This window comes from Sus scrofa, chromosome 2 (assembly GCF_054392235.1).
Source record: "Sus scrofa isolate SSC_HxYL_T2T_F1_AM1 chromosome 2, Sscrofa_HxYL_maternal_Yorkshire_Landrace_v2.0, whole genome shotgun sequence".
NCBI lineage: Eukaryota > Metazoa > Chordata > Mammalia > Artiodactyla > Suidae > Sus > Sus scrofa.
The window spans coordinates 52426368-52451165 of record NC_139384.1 but is presented as its reverse complement, the minus strand read 5'-3'; the positions used below and the strand labels follow the sequence as shown (position 1 = coordinate 52451165).

At 36.6% G+C, this 24798-nt stretch overlaps 1 protein-coding gene across 9 annotated transcripts in view; it reads right to left on the bottom strand.

Annotated features, from left to right (window-relative positions):
- Window positions 1–24798, bottom strand: part of SBF2 (SET binding factor 2) — a 451285-nt gene that overhangs the window by 362260 nt on the left and 64227 nt on the right. For all 9 annotated transcript variants that reach the window (XR_014837296.1, XR_014837295.1, XR_014837298.1 and 6 more), the window contains exon 2: window positions 580–665. Coding sequence is in view for 3 of the 9 variants with exons in the window: in XM_005661131.4 (XP_005661188.2) it covers window positions 580–665 (86 nt within the window). In the remaining 6 variants the exon portion in view is untranslated. The remainder of the gene's footprint in view (window positions 1–579; window positions 666–24798) is intronic.

The window sequence follows — 24798 nt, the reverse complement described above, 5'->3', positions numbered from 1 at the left end:
ATAGAATGTCCTGGTCATCGTAAATTATGCTCAACCATTAAATTCCTTTAAAATGGCTGACAAAAAATAAAGCAGTTAAATGGCACTATTACAAAGCAACACACAAATCCTGTAACTAGAAAGAAAGAATTCAGATTTTAATTTCAAGAACAAACTCAAAACCATGATTGGTCACTATTAAACCAACCTTTGGTTTTATTTGAAGTTTTTCACTAAAGCAATGACCTAGAAATTTTCATGAAAAAAAAAAATAATAAATATTTGATTAGTGATACACCATCCCTGAAACTACAAGGCTAAGATTTTACTAAAGAATTAGAGGAATTTTTCAGTTCCAGGTACATAAAAATCATTATTTTCAACTTTAATATTAAAGAGAAGTTTAAATGGAAAAAGAACAGTAAAACAGGCATTCCAGAATCAATATATACAAAGGTTACTGTATTGGGAAGATTATTTCTAATAATGTATTACAGTTAAATCACCAAATTATTTAAAAGGAACTGTAACACAAATATAACTATAAATGTAACATGAAAAATATCATTATAAAAGTACAATAATATAGTATCAACTTACCAATTCAATTCCCTGTGGAAAAGGTGTATCATCCCAGTCCTTCTGCGGAAATCTCTGGATTATTTTCCCCAGACCTGCTCCTGACCCTATTAATAAAATCAAAGTGAGTTCAGTTATAGAATACTTAAAAATCTGTATCTAAATGAATACTTGCTGAATAGGTTAATACACTGACTAAATATTTTCAAGTTTTAAAGGGTATAAAACTACCTTCTAAACATAATACTGAAATGATAGGCAATCCCTATCCTTTGTCCAAAGAGTGACATATACGAAAAGCTAGGAAAAATAGACAGAGGCATGGAAATAAGGGATCTCCACAACATGGAAGTAACTGCCCTTTGTTCCCAATAAAGAACGCAATCTTCTTAGTAACTCCAGTTGAAATTTAAGAAGAACTTTTCTATGTAGACAAAGTAATTTTAAGTGACAAATGAAATGGTCCTGTAAGCACTAAGCTTCATTTGTGGGTTATAAGCACTGTTCTGGGTTAAATAAAGATTTTTAAAATGGCCTGGAAACTTGACCACTGGCTAGGCAGTGTTTCTCAACAACAGCACTACGATATTTTGGGCCAGATAATTCCATTTTGTGTGTGTGTGTGTGTGGCTGGGGGTGGGGGTCTTGGAGGCAGGGGGCGGAGAGCTATCCTGTGCATTATAGGATATTCAGCAACATCCTTAGCTTCAACCCACTAGAAGTTATTGGCATCCCACCACCACCACCAAGTTGTTACAACCAAAAAATGTCCCCAAGTCATTGCCAAACGTGCTCTGAGGGGGGCAAAAATGCCCCCGCTTGAAAACAACTGGTCTATATCATTATTGTTATAAAATTACCCTGTGACACTAAAAACCAGAACAACTTGAAATTGAATTCTGGGGATGTAATCTGTGAGTAATTTGGGGCTGGAAAGTACATGTTAGATCTAAATTGCTTTTTGCCATACTTTTAAAAGAGCTTCATGTGCTTGCATATTCTACATATTGTTCCAACTCACTGTGAAGTAAACGGAACATTCTGATTATTTCTACATTAAACTTAAAGAAACCTTAACATGTGATTTGATTTTTAAAAAATCATCTCTCAATCCTTATCCCCATGAATATAACTCCTCCTTGCCCTCACCAGATTTCAATCACTATGACCAAATTCTTACCTTTAAAAGATAAATGGAAAGTTAAATTCATTTTTATTGACCAACTCATAACCATGTTCTAAAACTGAGACAACATGTGAAAAAGACAAAATAAAAACATTCTCAATTAAAATTAATAACGTCTGCTGGTCAGTAACTCTTCATATACCCATCATTATAGAGGAATGAAGTATTTCATGAAGACTAAACTAAACTGAAAATGATTTATCACAAGCACTCAGTTTTCAAAAATCTACCTCAAGCATCACCACTCCTTACGCCACTTCAAAGCTAATTCAGCGCATTTACTAGGGGAATTCCCTGGTGGTGCAGCCAGTTAAGGATGCAGTGCTGTCACTGCTATTTTAAAAAAAAAAAAAAAAAAAAAAAGTACTAGGTCCTGGAGATACACAATGAAAAAGACATGGCCCTATCCTCAAGGTACTGATAAGCTATTAGGAGAAACAGAAAAATGAACCGATAATTTCAGTATATCATGGTAAGTATAATGATAGAAGAGAACCTAACCCAACGTAGCAGAGAATCCATGGAAAACTTCACAGACAAAATGACAGCAAGCTTTTTGTTCCTTCAGTAACAAGCATCTAGCATACTGAATGTGTGGCACTTAGTTCATACTGGCTAAATGTTTATTTTAATAGATTCGATAATATTGACAGAAATTGTTTTAAGCTTACATCTCCTCTGTCTTTTTAAACGGAGATAACTGCATGTTATTTATCTCACCATATTTAACCAGGTGTCCCTATATTGTTTATTCAGTTCTGAAAGTCATAACTCATGCACTGCAGGTGCAGGCTCAGGAAATATTTTATCAGATTAATTTTAAATGTTATCATATTCATAATTGCAGGAAATTTTTTGAATACATAAAAATATAAAGAAATCACCCATAATCCCACACCTGAAGACAATTACTATTAATGTTTGGATTTTATCCTAGGCTTTTTTCACACACGTATTTTTTTCATCAGAATTGAGAAAATACTAAGCCTAGCTTTATAGATTGGTTTATTATTAATCTTTTATAACAGGCCTTTGTAATGTACATTTACTATTTTTCCCTATTATAAATCATACTATGAAAGGTATCTTTCTATATAAATCTTTACCCTCATCTCACTTTTGCCTAGAAAAATTCTTAGATATACTGGATCAAAGAATATAAAAGTTCTGAAGACAGACAAAGCCAAAAGGCCCACCAGAAAGATACAATTTTCTATATTCTGTGTATAAGAATGAGACTGTCATTTTCATTACATCCTCACCAATAACTTCTACTTTAAAATTTGTTTTAGTTACCTCCACTTTGATAAGTGGAAAGTTCCTCTTAAGCAGAAGCACAACTTCCAAAAGTCTGTCAGGAGCAATATATTACTTATTGACTTCATAATGATATGCAGTCTTTCAATAACATGAAAATTTAGTTTGAAATGCGGATGTAACATTTATAAGTGCACAAAGAAATATGATTCATGTGTGATAAGACTGTTATATGATAATGTTACTTGAAAATGGAAATTAGGTTAGAAAAAGGCAAAAATAAAAATGGTAAATTGATATATCACTACAAGTAAAATGTGGAAAAATCCACAATAACTTGGTTTTGAATATCAAATATATAAATTGATGCAGCTAACAACTTTTAAGGAACTTAGGAAAATATTATACAAAAGTAAACAAACTGTGTCTGATTCTTGTTTCTTGGATTTTGAGAGTTTAGTCTGATTGTTTAAACTTATTTCCCAAGGTTATATAATTTATCTAAAACCAATCTTGTAGGAAGAACTGGTTGTATTTAAGAATGCTGACAAGGAGTTCCCTCCCGGCTCAGCAGGTTCAGGACCCAGCAGTGTTACTGCTGTGGCTCTGGTTACAGTTGTGGCACAGGTTTGATACTTGGCCCAGGGAATTTTCATATACCATAAGTGCAGCCACAAAAAAAGAATGCTGACAAAATAACATTTTATACTAAGGAGCAAGCCACACTGAGGGAAGATTGTTCTAGAGTCAAATGTCCACCTGTGGACTGATTCTAATGTCCAGAAGTGAAGGAGGTCATGTAAATCAGAGTGGCTGTGAAAGCAGCTCCTATTTTCACTATTATTAAATGGGGCTAGGTGATTAGGTGGGGAGAGAGAAAAATTCCTCAAAAGAAACGGAACCACTTCCTAAAAAGGAGAGGTGCTAGGCAAACAAAATTGTTTGTTCACTGCACTGCATGTGGCTAAATTGAGGGGAAAAAAAAGAGGGCAGTTACTAGTCAGGGCCTTCATGTTTTCCTCTCCAGCCCCTTTTCTTCCACTCCATCATAAATCAAGAAACATGATGACTAGATAGAGTTCGTATATAATAAAGGAGACCATCAGCATGATACCAGTACATTTGGAAATAGCTTTCTTTGAAAAAAGTGCAAAAGCTAGACAAACTGCCCCCAAAAATTTCAGGAAGAGTGAGGAAATACTGGCGTGATCAGGCACACTTTTCCCTCTTTTTTGTGAGGTAATTAGCTTTCCCTTGGGCCCTGGTAGGGCTGCCAAACTACGCAGCCCAGCCATAAGGATTAACAAGTGACCTGGGATGACCCAACCATTCATCATCCCCCTGGCAAGGTGACTGTTCTAGCCGTACAGACGACCCCAGGAGAGTCAAACAGTATTCTTGGGGGTTGTTAAGTCTGTGTGCTGTAGGTGTGGAGTTGCCAGTATATGGGGAAGAAGTTTGACTGTAGAAGTGAAGGCTGAGTAGGAGTTAATTAAATGAAGAAATGTAACACTCTGCTCTATACAGAACAGGTGCTTGATACTTGTCGATTGTACCAACAGACAAAAATTAATCATTTAAATGCATTGTGTATGCTTAAAGTGCAAATGTACAAAATATACACTACTTGGTTTAACAGACTTTGAACCTTGAAAATACTACTCTAACTCACTAAATCTTCCATATGTTTATCTGAACAACTAGATCAGTGGTTTTCTACACAAGACTTGCCACCCACATCCCCTCTCTATCAAAAACAGCACCACCCACAGTTCAGTGAAAGGCAGCAGCCACGTTCAGAAGCACACGGTCCTACCTCTCCTCTCACCAACCAGACAGAAATTATGAAATCATTCATTCATTTATTACATTTACTACTACTTGTGTGTCTCACCTCACCAGAATGAAAGCAGTAATTTGGGTTTGCTTTTGCTTACTGATGTATCCCAGGCATTTAGAACAATTACCCTTATATATTAGACACTCAGTAAAATACTTACTGAGTCTATGAATAGGCAAGGGCATCTATGAACTGGTAAGCAACTTACGACCAGAGTGACCTGACAATAAAAGGAATCCTAGACAAATCAGATTCCTCTGCCAGGAAACTGTGAAGAGAAGAAATAAGAGACTAAAGCAGCTAAAAAGATGTACCAAGACTTGCAAGCTCAGGCAACCAAAGGAGATCATGTATAAAAGCCAGTTACAGAACAGTGGAAATTTTGGCAGAGAACTGCCAGCAGAAACAGGTTAGCAGTACACGCATAGAAAGTAGCAAAAACGACACAGGAGAAAGGCTGTGTAGCTGGCTAAGTTCTATCCCCAGTAAACCCTGGTAGGACTGTAGGGTGTGTCATCAAACTTCTCAAGTACTCTTACAATATTCCTCCCTATATTCCTTGTCAACAAAGAGTTCAAATTAGAACATACTTAAGAGGGACCCTGACAAATCAAGCTCTTTCAAACTGGTAAAAGGTCGGGGGAAAAAATCCCATTAAAAGATGTAGTCAGAAAACTTTTTTTAAAAAGTAAGAAGCACGTACGAGAACTTTCTCCAAATATGTGAAGAGGTATCATATGGAAGAACACAGAGTGGAGCAAACTAGAGCCAATATCTTTAATTCAGAGGGGATATTTCTGAGTGAGTAAAAGGGAAGAAACTTCTGAGAACTATCAAAAACTTTTGGGAACTATCAAAAAACAGAATTAATTGCCACAGAAAGCAATTATTATAATGAGTTTTAGTACAAGTTACCAGTTTTTGTGGTCTGAAAATCAGGCAGAATGGTAAGAGGACAAATCCCCAGAAAATCTGATAAGTAGACTGCTACCGTAATTCATTTATTCAACAATAATACAATGTGGCCTTGTGTTAGGTGCTAAGGATAAAACTTGCACTGAGGATATTTAAAGCTTGAATTGAGGTTTTTGGAATACAAATGAAAGGACAGAGGTAGGCACAGTATAACAATGAGTAAAGACTGGGGAAGAAAACAAGATTGTTAAGAAATCAGGTCATGTGGTTGATTTCTAGTTTCATGCCATTTTGATCAGAGAAGATACTTGAAATAATTTCTATACTCTTAATTTTGTTGAGGTTAGCTTTGTGCCACAGTATGTGATCAATTCTTGAGAATGTTCCATGTGCACTTGAGAAGAAGGTATATTCTGATTTTTTTGGATGTAATGTCCCAAAAATGTCGATTAAGTCTAACTTTTCTATTGTTTCCTTAAGAATCTCTGTTGCTTTATTGATTTAGGGACTGGGAGCTTGGGGTAAATAGATGCAGAATGTTGCCTTCAGTGGATTAGCAATGGCATCCTCCTGGGTCCCATCCTACTGGGACCTCTGTCTAGTCGCTTATGATGGAACACATAATGTGAAAAAGAAGAATGTGCAGATGTAAGTGTAACTGGGTCACCATGCTGTACATTAGAAAATATATATATATAAATAAGTGTTTAAAAAAAAGAAATCAGGTCATGAGTAATAAAATCAAGGATCGAAAACTTAAAAATCCCAATTTTGGAACAGAGATATTTCTTCTTTCTATTTTGACATAATAGCAGCATCATTAAAGTCCAATGATGAGAAACGTAAGTTCTTGAGAAGCCAAATAAAGTAATAAGTAACAGCATATCCAAAAGAAAAATCTTAGAAGGAGATATTTTTTCATAGTTTAAAAAGCAACTCACTAGGTCTGTACCTGGGAATCCACTTCCATTTTGCCATGAGGTAAGATGGGGAGAGGATCGAGAGGTATGAACTACTAAGTATAAAATGGATAGGTTTCAGGATGTACTATACAGCACAGGGAAATACAGCTATTGTTTTTTGATGCCTTTAAATGGAGGATAACCTGCAAAAATGTTGAGTCACTGTGTTATACACCTGAAACTAATATGATATTGTAAATCAACTATACCTCAAAATTTTTTTAATCTCTTTAGGACCACACCTGCAGCCTATGGAAGTTCCCCAGCTAAAGGTTGAACAGCAGCTGCAGCTGCTGGCCTATACCACAGCCACAGCTGCATTTGTGACCTGCACCGCAGCTTGCAGCAACACTGGATCCTTAACCCACCAAGCACGGCCAGAGATAGAATCCATATCCTCATGGATTTTAGTCAGGTTCTTAACCTGCTGAGCCATGACAGGAACCCCCTCAACCATACTTCAATTTTTAAAAAGAATTTCAAGTTGACTTAAAGTACATGAGGCATACATGATAACTTCCTTTCATAGAAACTTTGTCAGATGATTTACACTCTTAGCAAACTTTATACTCAGTCCACATTTAATACTGCAAAGATATTCATGAACAATTAAGGAAAGGAAAGTATGGACCTTCTGGCTGCCTAACATATTTCGAATGTATATACTAAATAACAGAGTAAGGTTATTATTATCTGCGTGCAAAGGCAGAAGTCTTTAGCTCTATTAATACGGAAGGGTATTTATCTTTCCCTGGTGTATACTTAGGGCAATACTGGGGGAAAATAATGAGAGATTGGTAGAAGTCCAATTTTCAGCTGTAAGATAGCTGAATAAGGTCTGAGGATCTAATGCAAAATATGATGACACAGTTGATAATACTGTATTGTAAAGCTGAAATTGCTAACAGAATAGAACTTGTTCTCACTTTTAAAGAAGAGATAAATATGTTGAGGTGATGGATATGTTAATTAACTAGATGGGGAGAACCCTTTCACAATGCATATATATATATATATATATATATATATATATATCAAATCACTATGATGTATTCTTTAAATATCTTAAATTCTGTCAATTTTATCCAAATAAATAGTTGGAAAAAATAGTGAAAAGCCAAAAAAAAAAAAAAAAAAAAAAAACCTTAAATGAAGGGTACTAACAGAAATCTTTCAATAGGAATATTATACAAATGAAATGGCAACCTTTATCACTGACCTCTGAAGTAATTTTATCAGTAAATGAACAGATAATGTAGAACAATACGTCATCTGAAATACCCTCCCATTTTCATCAAAGACTGCCCATCCTTTGGTTCCTAACTGATCCTCACCTCTCCCGAGGAAGACAAGAACAGAATGGATATGAATTTGTCTTTTGGAAGGAGAGCTCTGCTAAAGAAACATGGCAGATATAGTGTATCTGACCTCTGATTAGTACAGTGGGAAGAACCCAGGCTTGGAGGTTAGTCAGAATTAGGTTCAAATGCAGACTATTTTCATAGCCTTGAGAAATTCACTTTTAAAAATTCACTTAATCTCTCTAAATCTCTGTTTTCTCAACCTCGAAATATGGCTAATATAATTCCCATCACACAAAGCTGCCATTGAGAATAAGATTACACACTTAGCAGCACAGTATCTACCACAAAAAAGGCTACGGACAAAAAAAGTAGGTCAACATAAGACTTACTTGGAGTTCCCATTGTGGCACAGCAGAAACGAATCCAACTAAGAACCATGACATTGTGGGTTTGATCCCTGGCCTCACTCAGTGGGTTAAGGATCCGGCATTGCCGTGAGCTGTGGTGTAGGTTGCAGACGTGGCTCGGATATGGCATTGCTGTGGCTCTGGTGGTTGAATAGCAGCTGCAGCTGCTGGCCTATACCACAGCCACAGCCATGGAATCCAAGCTGCGCTTGTGACCTGCACCACAGCTTGCAGCAACACTGGATCCTTAATCTACCAAGCAAAGCCAGGGATGGAATCCACATCCTCATGGATATTAGTCAGGTTCTTAACCTGCTGGGAACTTCCATATGCCATGAGTGTGGCCCTAAAAAAGGACAAAAGATGAAATAAATACATAAATAAGACTTACTTGAAAAATATAAGTTAAAGGAGCTCAAACTGTCAATATTTTCTCAATGTAAGTGAGGTATCAAAAGCCTACTAAGAAATCAATGGCAATCCAAAGGAAAGCCTTTAGTTGATAACTGTTTATTCTTTCAATACTTTTATTAATTACATGGTTGAAAATAGAAGACATAATTTTCATACCTGTAAAAAGAAAAAATCTGAGAGAAGATGGAGATAGAGGTGGCAGAAACACAGCTCATCAATCTTTCTGAATTCCCATATAAAAAAGGGACAGCATCAAAATAGCACAATTGAACTGGCATAAAGGCCAATGTAACAAAACTGAGATACCAGATATAAACCCTCGTGTAAACAGTCAAATGATCTTTACGAAAAATGCCAAGATCACACAATGGGGAAAGAATAGTATCTTCAAAAAATGGTGCTGGGAAAACTGAATATCCACAAGCAAATGAATAAAGTTGGACCCTTATCTTACACCGTTCAAAAATTAACTCAAAATGGATTAGAGACCTAAACCTACGACCTGAAACTGAAAAGGCCCTAGAAGAAAACAAAGGGAGAAAACTTCATGACATTGGATTTGGCAATGATTTTTTGGATACAATATCAAAAACATAGGCAAAAATAGACAAATGAGACTACATCAAACCTAAAAACTTCTGTGCAGCAAAAGAAATAATAACATAGAAAAATGCAACCTGCAGAAGGGGAGAAAATATCTGATAAGGAGTTAATATCGAGAATATATTAAGAGCTCCAACAATTCAACAACAATAAAAATCCAATTAAAAATAGGTAAAAAGCTTACATAAGACATTTCTACAAAGAAGATTTACAAATGGCCAACAAGCATATGATCATTATGCACAACGTCACTAAGCATTAAGGAAATGCAAATCAAACTACAAGGAGCTATTACTTCATACAGGTTAGGATGGCCACTATCAAAATTCCAGAATGCAGAGAAAATTGGAACTCTTTGTACACTGCTGTCTAGGACGTAAAATGGTAGCCTCCAGAAAATAGCATGGAGGGTTCTCAAAAAATTAAAAATAGAATTACCATATATTCCAACACTCCCACTTCTGAATATATATTTCAAGAGAATTGAAAACAGAATCTCAAAGAGATATTTGCACATCCATGTCTACTGCAGCATTATTCACAACAGCCAAGAGATGAAAGCAACTTTGAGATGAATAGATAAAGAAAATGTGGTACATACATACATGGAATATTATTTAGCCTTTAAAGAGGAGGAAATCCTGTTCTATGCTACAACATGGATGAACTTTGAGGACATTATGCTAAGTGAATTAGGCCAAATATTGCATGATTCCTCTTATACAATGAATGTTAAGTAGCCAAACTCCTAGAAACAGAAAGCAGAATGGTGGTTGGCAGGGATGGGGGAAGAAGTGAAAGGAAAGTTTGTTCACTGGGTATAGTGTTTCGGTTTTGTACTTTGAAAAAGTTCTAGGGATCTGTTGCCAAAACAATGTGCATATATAGTATAATATAACACTGCTATACTGTATACTTTAAATTTAAGATGATAAATTTTATGTATTTTGAGCACAATTTTTTAAAAGATGGCACAATCAAATACTCATGGACAGCATGTATAGGAAAGACGGGTGAGGAGTTCCCTTTGTGGTGCAGTGGAAACAAATCCAACTAGTACCCATGAGGATGCAGGTCCAATACCTGGCTTTGCTCAGTGGGTCAGGGATCTGGCGTTGCCGTGAGCTGTGGTGTAGGTCACAGATGCGGCTCAGCTCCCGAGTTGTTGTAGTTGTGGCATAAGCCGGAAGCTGTAACTTCAATTAGACCCCTAGCCTGGGAACTTTCATATGCCACAGATGAGGCCCTAAAAAGCAAAAAAAAAAAAAAGAAAACTAGGTGAAAGGGTATCCCCCAAATACTCCAATTGGAGAAAAACCATAAAAAGCTATAAAACCTGCAAAGTATCAGTATCTGTGCAAGATTAAGAACAAAACAACAAAAACAGTTTGAGAATAGGAGGACCCCAAAAGAGGCAACAAGTACTCAGTAGAAAGCAAAATGGCTAAGGAGAGAGCAGCAGCTCAAAATAGAAGAGCAAGGACATTTCTGCAGCAAGGACTAAAAGTGCTGGAGCAGTTTAGCCCCACAGACTGGAGAAACTTCAGGGAATAGAATCAAAATTGAGAAGAAATGGATGTTATGCTACCTGACTTAAAGACTTAAAATTAAAGCTTGAGAAATTAAGACAATGTTGTCCTGTCATTAGAATCCATCAATAAATTGGACAATTTAAAAGAATATAGACTATTTCAATAGATTCAGAAAAAGCATCTGACAGAAGTTCCTGATGTGGCTCGGCGGTAACAAAACCAACTAGTATCCAAGAGAACTTGAGTTCAATCCCTGGCCCTGCTCACTGGGATCCAGCTTTGCTGTAAGCTGTGGTGTAGTTGGCAGACACAGCTCGGATCCCGCATTGCTGTGGCTATGGCAGGCTGGCAGTTGCAGCTCCAACTGGACCCCTTGCCTGGGAACTTCCATATCCCACAGGTGTGGCCCTAAAAGAAAAAAAAAGAAAAAGTGTTGCACAAAATTCAATACCCATTAATGACTTTAAAAAAACACAAGAAATAACAAATAAAACACTTTCAATACAATAAAAAGCCTATGGCTAACATCTTACTGATGGATACAAACTAAATGCTTTTCCATTAAGATACAGAAAAAGGATGTCCACTATCATGACTTCTATTCAACATTGTACTGGAAGTGCTAACAGTTGCAATAAAATAAGAAAAATATATGAAACGTATAGAAATGGAAGAAGTATAAGTAATACGGCCTTTATTTGAAGAAAACCAGTAGAAAATCCTAAGAAATCCTCAAAAAAAAAAAAAGCTACTAGAAATAATAAATGAGTTTAGCAAGACTTTGAAGGGTCAATATAAAAAACCCTAAGAAACCTTCAAAAAAAAAAAAAACTACTAGAAAAAAAAAATGAGTTTAGCAAGACTTCGAAGGGTCAATATAAAAAAATGATTGTATTTCTACATACTAGTCCATTTCTATACACTAGCAATAAAAATTAAAATTTAAAAAACTTAAGAGTTCCCTGGTGGGTCAGCAGGTTAAGGATCCAGTATCGCCACTGCTGTGGCTCTGGTTACTGCTATGGCACAGGTTTGATCCCTGGCCCGGGGACAACGTAAAATTTAAAAAACATACGCCATATATCAAAAATTATGAAATACTTAGGATATTAATAGGTAAATGGATAAACAAATTGTGGCATATCCAGATAATGGAATATAATATAGCACTAAAAATTAAAAACTACTGATATGTGCAACATGGATAAATCTCAATTATACATATCAAAAGATGCAAAACACAGATGAGTACATACTGTAGGATTCCATGCACATGAAATTGCAGAAAAGACAAATCTAATATACAGTAACAGAAAGCAGATCAGTGGTTGCCTAGGACCAGGGATTGGTATTAGGGATCAACTTGAATGAAAGAGGCACAAGGGAATTTTTTAGAGTGATGAAAATTTTCTTCATTCTTATTGCAGTGGTATTTACATGAGTACATACTTCTGCTACCAGAGTTAAGACAATCTGGGAGAAATATATCCTTAAATTTTGCCTGTAGTCAGAATGGAATCTCCCATAATCTATGGAAGGAAGAAAGAGTCCCAGCATAACTCATCTATAATGTATACTTACTTCCCTCCTATAATAATTTTCTCTATATTTGAACATGTTCCTCTAGTCTGTGTTTAGAAGATACTGTGAATAGAAATGCACATACCTCAAGGCAGCCTATTCTATCTCTAATGATTATCATAGAAGATCTTTCTGAGGAACTGACACAAGAAACTTTAATTATGATGTGCAGTATTATCAACAATCTTTATTACTTTTTTAGAAAAAGCACTAAATGTAATATGTGCAAACTGGGAAGACAAGTGCGTCTGTTAAAATTTAAGGAGAATATTTTATATGTGGAATCTAAAATAAAATAAACTCATTCATAAAAAAAATAAGGAGAATAACTGTTTCTCTTCTCTCTCTATATATATACCTACCTTTTTTAATTTTAAAAAGTTAGATATCTTTGAATGAATTTTAATACTTTAAACTCTTCCTAAGCCCCAGAAGATAGGAAATTTAGTTATAAGGTATACTAGGTTGAATAGTGTACCCCAAAGATTCATGTCTACATGGACCTCAAAATGAAACCTCATTTGGAAATACAGGCTTATAAGATATAATTAATTAAGATGAGGTTTCAATGGATTTGGGTAGTCCCTGATCCAATGGCAGGTGCCTTGCAAGAAAAGAAAAGAGAGAAACAGACAGATATGCAGGGAAAACACCACGTGAAGACAAAAGCGAAGACTGGAGTGTTAGAGCTGCAAGTCAAAGAACGTCAAGGATTGCAAGCAACCACCAAAAGCTAGGAGAGAGGCAAGGACCAGACTCTCCCTCAGAAAGAACCAACCTTGCCAACACTCTGATTTTAGTCTTCTAACCTCTAGAACTGTGAGAGAATAAATATCTATTGTTTCAAGCTATCCAAGTTGTAGTACTTTGCCACAGCAGCCCTAGAAAACTAAAACATTTGGTAACAGGAGTTCCCACTGTGATGCAATGGGTTAGGAATCCAACTGCAGCAGCTCAGGTCACTGCAGAGGCATAGGTTCCATCCTCAGCCTAGTGCAGTGGGTTAAAGGATTCTGCACTGCCACAGCTGTGGCACAGGTTGCAGCTGTGGCTTGGATTCAATCCCTGGGTGGGGAACTTCCATATGCCACAGATGCAGTCATTTAAAAAAAAAAAAAATCTGGTAGCAAATACTTCATTACACTCGTAGGTATCTGATTTTGTTGACATGAAAGAGAAACTAAAAAAAAAATCTATTTTGTTATAATATCTACCTATCTACCTGCTGGTCACAGTGCTCCTTCCTGGATACAGGATAAATTTAGTCCCATTTCTACTAACTAATAGTCCTTCAAAGTGTTTGAACATATCTAACAAAAATCTTAACCCCTGCTTCCTCCTCCATGTCTCCCCTCATCCCTTCTTTTTCAACTTAAATATTTTCAATTTGTCCCAAGGATTCCAATGTGATGTTTTTTTTTTACAAGGTTAAGAATTTGGAGTGGGCATCTAGTCTACCAGCATTCTAATCCTATTCCACCATTTACTTGCTATGTGATTCTGCGAAAAATTGCATAACTATTTATGCTTCAATTTTTCCCATATACAAAATAGGAATATTGTTATCTACCTCTTAAGAGCCCTTATTAAGAGTTAATACACACCTAAAGTGTCTCAACAAACACTTGGCAGACACACAGCACACCCTATATAAGTTGATGATGATGACCATCACGATTTTAACAAAATAAGTGTGTGCTGGGCAGTATTCAGAGCTGAATACAGTACTTAAAATTACTGAGCTAGTCTAAGTGATACAATGTAGAGAACTGTTGCTCTAAATAACTGTGCTACTAACAAAGCTTGAAGTATTATATATTAGGTCTTTTTGGTAACCACAAGACCTTTTTTTTTGGCTGCCCCAAGGCCCTGAAGTTTCAGGGCCAGGGATCAGATCTGAGCCACTGCTTCAACCTATGCCACAGCTGCAGCAATGACAGATCCTTTAACCCACTGTACCAGGCAGTGAATCAAACCTGCATCCTGGCATTGCAGAGACACCACCGATCCTGGTTGTGCCACAGCTAGAACTCTGACAAGACTTTTGAATGAAACATGTCAATCTTTTTTAAACATGTTTTGATGCTATCCTGTACCCGTACAGAGTGTTTCAGACTCAAGTATTACCTGTTAAATATGTTATCAGCCTAGTACACCCATGTTTTAGACCTTATGTCTGTCATTCACTGTATTTATATCACTCAGGTTTTTTGTTTTTTTGTTTTTTTTTTCCTTTTTTTAGGGATACACCTGCGGCATATGGAAGTTCCCGTGCTAGGGGTTGAATCAGAGCTGCAGCTGCTGGCCTACACCATAACTACAGCAATGCTGGATGAAAGCCACATCTGTCACCTACACTGCAGCTTGTGGCAACGCAGGATCCTTAACCCACTTGAGGTCAGGGATCAAACCCACAGCCTCATGGAGACTACGTCAGGTCCTTAAGCAGCTAAGCCACAATGGAAACGCCTATTTCTCAATTTTTTTAAGTGGGGCATGCATATCATAAAATGTGACCATTTTAACAGTTTAATGGGTGTTGACAAAAATCTTAAAAATTACTTCAGTAAAATAAAAACAAAAATGAAAAAGGGAAATTATTTGTGTTATACTAAAAATTCACCCAAGGAGATCCTCCAGAAAATATTTTCCAAAAAAATTTCATCAAAATTGGCATAAGTCTGATTAAAATGTTTTATTTTCCCAACTGGAATTAAAATTTCCACAATGAAAAGGTCTTGGTCAAAACATGTTACATGCACATTTCTGACACTGGCACCAGTCCCTCTATTCCATTCTATCCCCAATCTGTTTGCAACTTCAGCACTGTGCCTGGTACCTGTTCTTCTCTTCTTCATTAAGAATACCACCCTCAGAGGACACAAGTGAAACAAAAGCACAACACTAGAAAATCAGATCTTCTGACCTTTTAGGGACATATAGTTGATCTACACCTCTTAACAGAATAGAAGCTCTTCAACAGAAATTTAATTTACCTGTTCATATGTAAAATTAAGATGATGGTCATACTCAACCTGCAGGTCTCAAGCTACCTATCCTTGATTAATAAAGTATGCATTTTAGCAAATGATAATTTTTAAATATTCTCTTATGCAACAGAAAGCATATAGCAACTTATGCTATAATGCCAAAATAATCAAAAAATCAAAACTCACTAAAACAAAGTGATTTAATTGTGCCAGTAAAGACCGACTTTCAAAGGATGAGGAAAATAAAAACTGTTCATGTACTGAAAAGAAAGCATGCAGGAAATCATTCCACAAAAGGCTTTCATATTTGATCCATTTAGCATTTAATCAAAGAAATCTGTTTTTTTCAAGTGTAACAACCCTTTTTGTGGTTATTCAAAAATTTAAGTAGGAATGTAATATGATTTTCTGATTTTCCAATATAATCTCCTATTATTCAAAAGGCTTATTTAGAAAACACAAACTATTTTTTCTGGAGTTAAATTTAGCAAAAAGCCTATGGGCTTTTACAGAAGTGAAGAAGAATGCATTTCAAAATTGAACAGAATACACAGATGACAAGGTATACAATAAGAAGAAATCAACAAAAGCTATGTACACTTACTTTCTATTAAACTCATAGTTTATTAGTAACATATAAACCCAGTGATTCAGAAATTAAATGTCAAGATTTAGAAAAAGAGAAAAGAGTACAAATTGAAATTAAAACTAAATACATGATTTAGCAATTTGATAAAGGGCTTCAGATAGCATCTTCTTACTAAATAAAAATGTCACCTTTCATAGCAATGAATGAAGAGCTGTTTGCAGTCTGAAATGCTGTAAAAACTATATAGTTGTCTATCAATGTTTTAATAGAGAAAAAAGCCTTATCAAGTCTACATCTCCAAATATCTACCAAATGTGCCCCTACTCCCCAGCATCATTCACAATCACTCCAAGAGATCAAACTCTCATCATCTTTCACCTAGATGATAGCTACAGCCTCATCATCTCTCTGCTCCCCTTCACTCCTTCATGTTTAAGCGACTGGTAGTATGGAAACAAGCCCTTCAAAGTCACAGTTCATCAGGCTAACTCCCATGATTAAAACCGTTAAATGATTCTCCCACTGGCTACAGAATAAGATATCCCAAAACCATTACTTGAGGGACTCCCACCTCACCTGAGATGAAAGTAATAAGGACTAAATCTACCCTCTAACCTGCAACAACTAAAAAAGCAAACAAAATACATGAAACAAAGATTTTCAGACATTAACCTCAAGCAGTGGATGACAGTAAACCCTAACACAAAGTGAACAAATTAAGTGAGCCCAACAGTTGCCACAATTTACTTCCTAGTGAGAGTTTCCAGACTACAGACAGGAACAGGGAATCCAAGTGAAGTCAAACAGCCTTCCTGAGTTGAAGCAATAGAGTTGAGGGTCCAGGAAAGCTAAGGAGGTTAGAGTTCAAAGGACAGTGTATCAAAGAGAAGAGATATTCAGGAGTTCCCAGCGGAAACGAATCTGACTAGTAACCATGAGGTTGCAGGTTCAATCCCTGGCCTCGCTCAGTGGGTTAATGATCCAGCATTGCCGTGAGCTATGATGTAGGTCACAGATGCAGCTCGGATCCCGCATTGCTGTGGCTGTGGCGTCGGCCGGCAGCTACAGCTCTGATTAGACCCCTAGCCTGGAAACCTCCACATGCTATGGGTGCGGCCCTAAAAAGCAAAACAAAACAAAAAAAAAAAAGAAAAAAAAAAGATTCATAAGAAAAGAGAGGTCCAGAGATCTGCAGAGGGTTCTACCTGAGTCTTCAATTGAGTACTGATTAGTACTTAAATGTGAGAAAACCACGTGCAGCCAGGGAATAAACCACAAGAAAAGAACAGAGAATGATTTTCAGAGCTCACATAAAGCCAAGAATTGTTTGTGTTTCCAACAGCCAACAGTGAAAAACAAACAAACAAAACCCCTGCCATAATTTCCAGGGCTTCAAGTAGAGAATTTAGGAGAATATTGCCTCAGTAGCATAGAAAAATCAGTCTAGACTAAATGCTCCATACGCCCACCTACCAAAACTGAAAAACAAGCCTCAAAAACAACAAGCTATTTCCAGGTGATTTAATTACATCCCAGGACAAAGTTCAAGATATTTACAGAAACATAAAAATATCCAGCCCTCAACAGAGTAATATGTATGATGTCTAACATCTAAGTCAAACACCATCAAGCAAGGAGTTCCCTGGCGGCCTAGTGGGTTAAGGATCCAGCATTGGCTCTGCTGTGGCTTGGGTCACCACTGTGGTGAAGATTCGATCCATGGCGCAAGAACTTCTTGGGCATGGCCAAAAATATTTAAAAAATCAAAAGAAAGAAATCAAATCTATTCAAATTGGAAGAAAAGAAGTAAAAATGACACCATATACAGATGACATGAAACCATATATAGAAAACACTAAGGACTTAACACAAAAACTACTCAGACTAATAAAAGAATTCAATAAAGTTGCAGCAAGATACAAGATTAACATTCAGAAATTGGTTGCATTTTTGTATACTAACAATGAAATATTAGAAAGGGAATATTTTTAAAAAGTATCTTTTAAGGCATTCCCATCATGGCTCAATGGTAGTGAACCCAACTAGTATCCATGATGATGCAGGCTCACTCCCCAGCCTTGCTCAGTGTGTTAAGGATCCAGCATTGCCATGAGCTGTGGTGTAGGTCACAGATGCGGTTTGGATCCTGCATGGCTGTGGCTGTGGCATAGGTTGGCAGCTGCAGTTCTGATTCGACCCCTAGCCTGGCACCCTCCATATACCATGGCCCTAAAAAGCCAGAAAGACCCCCAAAAAGAAAAAGAAAAAGAAAAGAAAAAAGAAAGAAAGAAGAAATGGAATACACAATGGAATATTACTCAGCCATGAAAAAGAACAAAATAATGCCATTTGCAGCAACATGGATGTGACTAGATAATCTCATACTAAGTGAAGTCAGAAAGAGAAGGATAAACACCATATGATATCACTTATATGTGGAATCTAAAATGTGGCACAAATGAACCTACCTACAGAACAGAAACAAACTCAAAGACATGTAGAACTGACTTGTGGTTGCCAAGGGGGAGGAGAGGAGTAGGATGGACTGGGAGTATGGGGTTGGTAGATGGAAACTATTACATTTAAAATGGACACGCAATGAGGTCCTACTATATAGCACAGGGAACTATATCCAATCTCTTGAGATAGAACATGATGGAAGATATAAGAAAAAGAATGCATATATATGTATGACTAGGTCACTTTGCTGTATAGCAGAAATTGACAAAACATTATAAATCAAGTACAATTTTAAAAATTAAACAACAACAACAACAACAAAAATCAGGCAAGGAGTTCCATGGTGGCCTAGTGGGTTAGGATCCAGCACTGTCACTGCTGCGGCATTAGTTCAATCCCTGGCCCAGAAACTTTCTGGGCACAGCCAAAAAAAAAAAAAAAAACCATCAAGCATGAAAAAAGGCAGAAAAGTATGAGCCATAACAAGAGGGGAAAAAATCAATCAACAGAAACAGACTAAATTGGCAAAGATGATGAAATTAGTAGATAAGGACAATCAAAGTTGTTATAACTTTGTTGCATATTTTCCAGAATATATAACATGAAAAATATATGGGATAGAATTAATGAATTAGATACCACAGGAAAAAAGATCAGTGAACTTGATGTTATAACCACAGAAGCTCTCCAAAATGAAACAGAGAGAGAAATAGTCTGAAAGAAAATGAGCAGAGTATCAGAACAGAACTGTCAGACAACTTCTATCATCCTAATACACACGTTACAGGAGTAGGGTGGAGAAGAAATCAAACTATAGCTGAAGTAATAATGGCCAATTTGATGAACTTTTACACACACGCACATATGTATATATACACACACGTGTGCATGTGTGTGTATAAAACTACAAGGCACACCATATTCAAATTACTTTAAAATGATATACAGAGAAGATCATTACAACTAGAAAAAAAGATACACATTATGAAAAATAACAAAGGTAAGAATGACAGCAGACTTCTCATTCTAAACAATGCAAGTGAGAAGAAGATAATGGAGCCATATCTTTAAGTACTTAAAGGAAAAAAAAAGACAACTCAACATTTTAAGCCCAGTGGGCTTGAGATTGCCCGTCCCCATTAAGAGACATCAGATAGCCCAGTCTAGGGAACCTCTCCTGCCACCTCAAACAGGACTACCATGGACCAGTGGGAGAACCAGATAAACCAAGAAAACCAAAGCCCTGAAAATTAGACTGCCACTGGAACAGTTCACAAAATTAGATCACAGTCCATGTGCTAAATCAAAACAGAATAACTAACTCAGCAGCCAAAATACCCAGAATGTGATTTTTAAAACATCCATTATACCAAGAACCAGGAAAAACAAAACCCGAAAAAGAAAAGATGCCAACAAAAACTGAATCAGTTGTTGGAACATATAACAAGGATTATAAAGCAGCTGTCATAAAAATTCATTAATATTCAATCCCAATTCTCCTGCCTTTTTTTTTTTTTTTTTTTTTTGAGGGCCGCACCTGCAGCATATTTAAGTTCCCAGGATAGGGGCTGAATCAGAGCTACAGCTGCTGGCCTACACCACAGCCACAGCCACAGCAACAGCAATGTGAGGTCTGAGCCGCATCTGTGACCTGCACCACAGCTCACAGCAATGCCAGATCCTTAACCCACTGAGAGGGGCCAGGGGTCGAACCCACATCCTCATGGATCCTAGCCAGGTTTGTTAACTACCGAGCCAGGAAGGGAACTCCCTCAAATTCTCTTGAAACAAATGAAAAAAATAGAAAATATCAGCAAAGAAATAGAAGCTATAAACTAAATGGAAATTATCAAACTAAAATATAAAACTAAAAAATAACAAAAATTAAAACTCAGTAGAAGGGTTCAATGGTAGAATAGAGTCAGAGTAGGATAGAATTAGTGAACTCTGGGACAGAGCAATATAATTTACACCATCTAAACAAATGAGGGAAGATAAAATATAAAGAACAGAGCCTTGGGGATCCATGAGACCATAACGAAATATCTAATATTCCTATCACTGGAATATTAAAAGGAGTGGGACTGAAAGATAATAACAGCTGAAAGATTCACAAATTTAGCAAAGCACAAAAAAAATTCAAATCCTCAAATGGGATAAATTCAAAAAAGTTTACACCAAAACTTCTGAAAACTTAAAAAAAATCTTGAAAGAAGCAAGAGAGAAACAATGTATTACCTATAGTATAACATCAATTCAAATGACAGCAAATTTCTCATCAGAAACCATGAAGGTCAAAAAGTTGTAGTACATTTTTCAAGTGCTGAGAGAAGAATTCTCAACTAGGAATTCTATTTCCAGCAAAACTACCTTTCAGGAATGAAGGGGAAATTCAGACATTCTCAGATGAAGAAAAGCTAAAAGAAACTGTCACTAGAAGACCTATCCTTAGAGATGGGCTAAAGGAAATTGTTCAAACAGAAAGGAAATGATAAAGGAAGCAATACTGGAGCATCACAAAGGAAAAACAATGGACAGAACAAAAATATTAGTACAGACAATAAATTATAATTTGATGATTAAACAAAAAGCACAATTCAATGTTTAAATACCTTCTACAATATCCCCAGTTTTTCATCCTCATCCTTAACACCTCTAAGTAAAGATGAAATTACTACTTCCCAGATTATTAGATAGCTCTTTCATACGTTGAAATATTTTTTCAGAATCCAAGTCTCCCTAGGACAAAAGTTTTGTTTTTGCTCAGGTCATCACTCTCAAATCAGATCCAAATGATATTTACTGTGCAGTTGCTATACATAAGGGAATTAAACCTAACAAGCTATAAAATAAAACTATTAATCTCCATTTTACACATAAAGAAATAAACTTACATACCAGGTAATGTTCTCACATTGTTCCAGTATTCAACCAATGGCTGGTGTCCTGGTGTCAACTGGCTCTTCTCTTTCTAGGGCAATATTCTCCATCCTCTATCCTTAGTCCAACAACTTTGGTTCACTTAAAACTTCTCTATCTTTAAGTTTACTGCTTGCCTGACTTGTAACCCTTTGCTGTACTGTGGCAGGGCAGATGGATAGGAACCACCAGAATTATCTCCTCTTTCAACACAGAACTTAATCTGGGTGTGACACTATAGGTAAGTCTAGTTCTAGGGCCCTGACTTGCTCCAGTTCCTCCTATTCTATTGAAAGAAACTAGACCATCTCAGGGAAAGCCCACAGAGTCAATAATTAACATCTGCTATACTCAATGTAACAAGCTAAAAATAAGCTCAACCTTCTTCAAAAAGTAAACGCTTCAACTACTTAAAGACAACTACTATGTCTTCTCAAAGGTAAATATGATTCCCATTTCCCTTCCTATCTTGGTCACTCTTTCAAGAGTCCTTCTATTTCTCAATAGACTACTACACTAAACGCATCAACAGTAACTATGAATAAACAGAAATAATCCAAGATATAAATATCAGCACACAGTGAATATCTTCAAACTAATCTAAGCAAGTCCTCACAGACATATGCATACACCACTGAGCCTTGTTTTAAAGAAGAACACTATACTGATAATCAAGAGATCTCAGGCCTGTCTTAGCTCTATCTCTAACTAGTAACCTTAAGCAAATCCTCTAACTTCTCTGAATCTCAGTCTCTTACCTATAAAGTGATCTTAGGTCTCTTCCGGCTCTAAAATTCTATGCATGATGAACATCAGAAAATGTGAAATACATACATCTACCACTAGAGGGAACAAAACTATGGTTGTCAACCTAAAGAGTAGACAAAAATCTCCAGATAGATTACCTTGCTAGGAAAACCATACTCATTTAAACTGTATGAATTTAAACTAAGCCTCAATAACTTGTCTGCTGGCAAAGAACTCCACGTTACTGACTAAATATCGTTATTTTGTATGATGTAGAATAAAAGATCTCTTTCTAGACTGGTTAAAGTTATCTTAGACGAAAATGAGTATCACAAAAACATGCCTATTATGTAATACTGAGAAATCAGCAACCTTACAAACAAAACAGGGGTAGAAATAGAAGCACAGAAAGAACACGGGTGAAGGGAAAGGAGAAAAGGAGGAATAAAAAAGAAGCAGCAAGGAATTTCTGCAACATAATAGTATATCTATGCCTTTTAAAGTATTATAGAAATGTATTACCATGATACCACAGAATATTTAGCCCCTGTTGATAATACAGCAGAAAAAAATTTACCACATAAAAATTTTAGGCAACTTTCTTAGAAAACATTCAAAAACACCAATATGTTGGTAGCATTCAGAATGCATCAATCCTCTTAGAATAAAACGAAAATTACACATTTAAAACACAATTCTCTACTATGACTTGCTGTATCACTTGCACTATGTTTTTTAAGTTTCCCTCCAACTGAAGATAAGATTATTACGTGATAGGTACTTAGTTTTAGCATAGGAATTTTAAAATATAACACCTTTGAACTAGGGAGAGAAGTTATTGATTGAACAACAGCAAAGGTCATCATGTTCATCTTCCTCAAACAAGAAAGATTCCTGTTTGTTGCACAATGCAACCAGGCATGATACACCTGAACTTCTCATTAAAACTCATTCAACACGTCTCTATCTATGGGTTTCCTAACTCTAACTCAATAAAGGAAAAGGCAGGAAATCTCTGAGTTTGAAAGAATATCAACCCGTGCCTTGTGTTTTATTAGTACCACACTCTAACCAACTGAGCTAACCGGCCTTTGCCGAACCTGTGCCTTGCGCTTTAAAGGAATACAGATGCTCAATTTCTTCTTCCCAAATATAGTTTAAATACGCCCTCTACCTACAACGTTTTCCTTTTCTCTTTCTTTCACATCTCTAACTCCATATCTCTAACTCAAAGTTCACCTTGGAGCAGAACCACCAGCACAGATAATCCAAGCCTTATGTTTTCTTCTCAGTTCTTCTCAAAATCAAACTTCCTATCCTACTAAAAGTAAACAAGTTATAAGGCCAGTTGTTTTCCCTGAGGTTTCACTCTTTAAAAACAAAATTGCCTTCTTCTCCCCATAAAACAGTATTTCACAAGCTCCCAATGCCATCTACACCCCTACTGGGCACTTCCACAAATGGTAAATTATTCATGACCAAAATGGGATATTCCATTATTTCTACAAAACCCGTATCTTCTCCTCCATTCGCTGTCATAGAGAGTGGTACCTTATCTATCTGGGTATTCAGTGTCTCCGTCACAAGTTCAGAAGCATATGACAGGAAACCTACAATATTAGCAGCTTACAAGGGAGAAGTTTGTTTCATTTCATATAAAAGAAGTCTAGAAGTGGGAGTCCAGGACAAATGACAGATCTATGGTCTTGGGGATCCAGTTTCTACAGTTTCACTGACCCACTATCTACAGGGTTTGGCCCTCATTCTCATGGTTTAGCGCTAGAGCTCCAAACAACATGTCCATGTTTCAAGTAAAAATTGAGAAGGGCATAGATTATTAGGGAGAATCTCTGGAAGAACAATTTCACATAAACATCACTAGCCAAAGCCTAGTCACACAGCCATGCCTAATTGAAAGGTGGAGTCTTAGTTAAGTGACAACTGTTCTGCCAAACACACACACACACACACACACACACACACACACACACACACATGAGCTTTGTTTCTAAAGGAGGGGAAACTAGATATAAGACGGTAACTGGCAATTTCTATCAGAGTCTGACCATTAGTCTGACAAATGTCAACACACTGTACAAAGCCCCACATTAACTAGGAACATAAGGAACGGTCCAGGAAGGAAGCCATGGGTGTGAAGTTGTGAGAGAGAGAGCCATAGAGAAAGAGCTTTCTGCCTATGCAACATACATGTGCTTTCAGTACCTGCTTTGTGCCCAATGGCTATTTGATGATGGAACTGCTGCTTACTAGGCATTATCTGTGTAGGAAGTTCATATCACTGGTATCCAGTATTTGGGCATTTGTTCTCTATTAGATATAATAGACCTAAAGCATCTTTCAAAAGTAAAATATTTGCAGAGTTCCCACTGTGGTGCAGCAGAAACCAATCCGACTAGGAACTATGAGGTTTTGGGTTCAATCCCTGGCCTCTCTCAGTGAGTTAAGATCTGGTGTTGCCATGAGCTGTGGTATAGGTCGAAGATGCGGCTCAGACTCCTGCACTGCTGTGGCTA